Raw genomic sequence first — 4159 nt, forward strand, 5'->3', positions numbered from 1 at the left:
CTAGTACTTGCCACTTCGGAGTCAGCTGCAGCTCCCAGCTGCAGCCACCAGGGATGGTCTGAATCATCAAAACACTCTGACTCTTTGCTGAAGATTCAGAGAACTTTGAATCGATTCATAGCTTTAAAATGGTCCCCATTCAATTTGGATTCAGAGATTCGGCCACTGAATCAGGCTGAATCGAATCACCACCCAAAGCTTCGCGTAGCACTAGTTTGTACCCAAAAGCTTGCAAAGAATAATTTTTTCCAATTATTTGGTTGGTCTAGTGAAAGATATCACATTTACCCAAAGAACCTTGTCTGCCTATGTCCTTAGACCAATACTGCTACAACCAACAACCCTCTAAAGACAGTGAAATGCCTTTGTTGCTTTACTAGCCATTATCATACAATGTCATTTTGCTTCAGTATCTGTCGAATTGACAGAACCTGCAAATTAACAAAGGTTAATGAATAAAAACCACCCCTACCTCAGATCCTCAGCCCATGCAAATCACAGTTGGCAGAGCTATAACAGTTTATACTAACTGAGACTCCCCCCATACTTTCTTGATTTTGGCCTTACCAGGAACAGCTAATGTAGTCTTCTGATCTGGGTATACAATCACAGGTGTGTTTCTCTTCTCTGTTTCTGAACAGAATTGAGAAGACCAAAGGTAAAGTTAATGCAGTACACAACAGAATAATCGTACAAGACCTACAAATGGAAATTTTTCATTCTGTATAGCACCTTTCTCACTCTAGTAAAGCTTTTGATGCTACCATTTACAATGAGAGGAATTATAATTTCAAGCTAATGGACTTAAATAAGGGAAATTGTTAGACATGCGTAGATTCAGGCCTTGATCATGAAAGCTTCATCATCATCACATAATGCACAGTAGGATGATAAAGGTAGACATGTGCAACAGGGGAGGGATATTTATAAGGTTAAGCATAAGAAGTAGTCCTCTCTACTGAGAAGTAGAGCTAGAAACCCTTGCACAGCAGTGCTCAAACCCACAAGAGCACTCTCAATAATACGTTTTGAGCAGACATGTTGAAAGTGAACCTCAGGCACACAACTAAGACTCTTAGGAGACCCTCTCCAACTTTACACCCGCTGTTAGGTGTTATGTCAGTAAATCTAGCAGCCACAAAGCACATTCGCCTTAATGCAGGTTTTCCTTTGCAATCACTATCCCACTCATCACTTCTACTCTGACTTTGTGCTTCTGTGCGGAACACACTGAACCTGTGTTGTACACAGAATAGCAGGATATTCAATAGGAAGGCTCCAATTAAAGTTTTGTTTCTTTACAGATTACCCAGGTCACACTGCAATCCTGAGTGATGACATTAAAAACTTCAAGCAGCAGGGAACTTCAAGTGAGGAAGATCTGAAAGATCTATTCCTTTTGCAGTTGCAGTAGAGCCAATATACATGCAGATAACTACAAGTCCAAGTTTCTTGAAATTGGGAAATTCTGAACATCATTTTCAACTTTCTCAGTGCTACATAATCATAGACTAAAATATAACATGCCTGCCCTCTGGTGTTTGTATTGTGTACTGCCATAGTATTAAAACAATGACTGCCAGGTTTGTTTACTAGTGCAGCAGACAAGGGAATCTGTATCATATTTCCAAAGAGAAAGAGAAATGAATAGCTTTTCTTTCCATCCCCTATTAGTTTAATTAAAGATTATATTTTCTAAACTCCCTGAAGTCATTTTCAGTGACCCCTATGACAAATTATTCAGTTTAATAACTCCAGGCACTTACAAAACAGTGTTCCACCTCCCACAAGTACACAGCTAAATCCTATTGCCAGCTCATCTGTTCACCAAACAAAAAGCTGAGCTGTGGCCACAGTGTTCTGTGAAACTATTTTAGACCATTATCGAAAGCAAGAAAGATGCAAGCTGTTCTGGTATCCTACTTTTTCTGACAGCTAACTAGCAACAGCACAGAGATAATCATAAATTCCCTCTTGTGGATTTCATTGACAAAGACCATTTGGGGGCTAGACTCAATGATCTGCCGAGGTCCCTTCCAACCCTAATGTCTATGAAATTTTGGTGAGAGATTCTGGTAAACAGAGTAGTGTCTTAAGCAATGAATGTTTACCAACAGTCTGTAGCAGTATAGTTCTGGTGACTGGATACTGTGTGCCTTCATATATAAAAGATGTTTTGCATGTGTAATAGCCAGAATCTTCTGGTGACACAGAACCGATGATGAGAGAGGTTGTTTCTTTCAGTCTTATGTATTTTTTATTGTCTTCATCCAAAGGCACAGAATCCTAGGGAAACAACCACAAAAAAGAGGCGCCTTGGTTAAAACAGGCCTGTATATGAAGAAACTTGGGACTTGATGCTCTCTGTAACCTCCAGAGAAAATCACTTATCTGCTCTTATCTAAGTTTTAGTATCTCATTTATGACAGATATCTGATCAACTTTTCTTTAGTGCCTGCAAAATGGAAAGATTTACATCCAAATAACTATCCTACAGAGAGGATAAACCCATAAACTCCGAAATGCTTTGAGTCATAAGGAGGGATCCTGGTTTTCTCTGATTGAAAAAAATATCCTCAATTTTCAGTTTTAAAGAAGTAACCCCAAATCCACATTTTTTTGTGATTAAAATAAAACGCCACTGTATATACATATATACATATAGTCCTACATATACACATACATACATATACAAATCCGTGACTTAATCAAACACTATATACATGTTTAATTTAAATCATGGCAAAATGTGGATCTGGGGTTACTTTTTTTTAACCGAAAATTGGGGATTTTTTTTAATCAGAGAAAACCAGGATCCCTAGTCATAAGTATGAGGTTTTTCTGCTTTTATATATAGCTTTTCCAACAACACATGCATTTTTAAGACAGAGCCCACCTTCTTTAATTCCCCTTGTAGTAATCATTTATGCTACCCAGTCTCACAATATATGTAACATGTTTCTCAGCCATTATTCCTAATTCTAACTGAAAATTTGCTATCAGGAAGCACATTCTTTTCAGTAGAGACAGGGGCTTTTCTTATGATAAAGACATTATTAATCACATTGTAAAACTGAATGTTACCTACTTAAATTAGCCCGCAGCCTGGTAATCACATTGCAATTGGGCAGGGAATATTTGCTAGCATGGTTTCAACCACAGTCAGTACCTGATACCAAACCTGGTTACCAATTTCCTTTATTTGCATACAACTAGTTGCTGCAATGTTCCAAGCTCTCTATACTAGAGTTCTGAATTAAGTGATGGTTGGTATTAAATTGTGATACATGAAACAAAAGTTTGGAAAGTAAATAATGCGTTTTGCACAAGTCCAACATGCAGTTAGCAAGCCTACTCCAGGAAATTCTGGCATAAAAGACAGTATTTCACTGAAACATAGGATGAGACCAAGAGAGAAAGAAAGCCTGAGGTAGGCAAGCTCTGACACATCCCAAGTTTCTGCAAATAAAATGTTGTTTCCATCTCACAAGCCTCATGGAAATACTACCAACAGCTCAATGGCTGCTTCTGGCACAAACTGTGATGCTCTGCTAATAGTTGTCATATCTCATGTCTTGAATCCAGAAATAAGTAGTTATGAACATACATTTTACAAAGAAACATTAATTGTTGGACTCATGTCTCCCCCCTTGCAAGCCATAAAACTTCAATAAAAGATATGGGATAAAAAAGAATGCTAGAAGTGGAGAGGGGTTATCGAAGCATACCTCTATGCCCCCTCATAGTCTTTTAAAATGGCTACATTAATGATGAATGATGACCTAACACTTTTACTTTCAACTAATTTCTCTCATTTCCATGTCTTTTCCCATGATACTCCCTCTGCTTGGAAACCCATTGAGCAGAAGATGGGAAATGTTTGTATTATTTTGTAAAAATGGTTCTATTTTCCTGTCAGTTTCATATTGTTCTCTACTGGGATCAAAGAGCTTAATTTCTTTCCTAGGACAAGGAAATAAGATGCAAATGTCAGTCATATTGTCATATCTCAGAGCTATTCAGCCAGGCAAGGTGGTTTGACATCCCCAGTCAATCAAAAAGAAAAAGAAAAAAAAATCAGGCTCTTCATCACTTCTGCCTTCAGTGGACTTCTGTGGCTGGTAAGATGCTTGGGGCTACCTGGGAACAGGCTGCCTTG

General features: G+C 38.2%; 1 protein-coding gene across 2 annotated transcripts in view; it reads right to left on the reverse strand.

Moving 5' to 3' along the window:
• The window catches only part of LOC109303345 (interleukin-1 receptor type 2-like), a 50843-nt gene that overhangs the window by 4839 nt on the left and 41845 nt on the right, over positions 1 to 4159 (reverse strand). For both annotated transcript variants that reach the window (XM_019525551.1, XM_019525550.1), the window contains 2 exons: positions 2112 to 2286; positions 568 to 633 (listed from right to left, as the gene is read on the reverse strand). In XM_019525551.1, coding sequence (XP_019381096.1) covers positions 568 to 633; positions 2112 to 2286 — 241 coding nt within the window. The remainder of the gene's footprint in view (positions 1 to 567; positions 634 to 2111; positions 2287 to 4159) is intronic.

Source organism: Gavialis gangeticus, unplaced genomic scaffold (assembly GCF_001723915.1).
Source record: "Gavialis gangeticus isolate Ggan-Ray unplaced genomic scaffold, GavGan_comp1, whole genome shotgun sequence".
NCBI lineage: Eukaryota > Metazoa > Chordata > Crocodylia > Gavialidae > Gavialis > Gavialis gangeticus.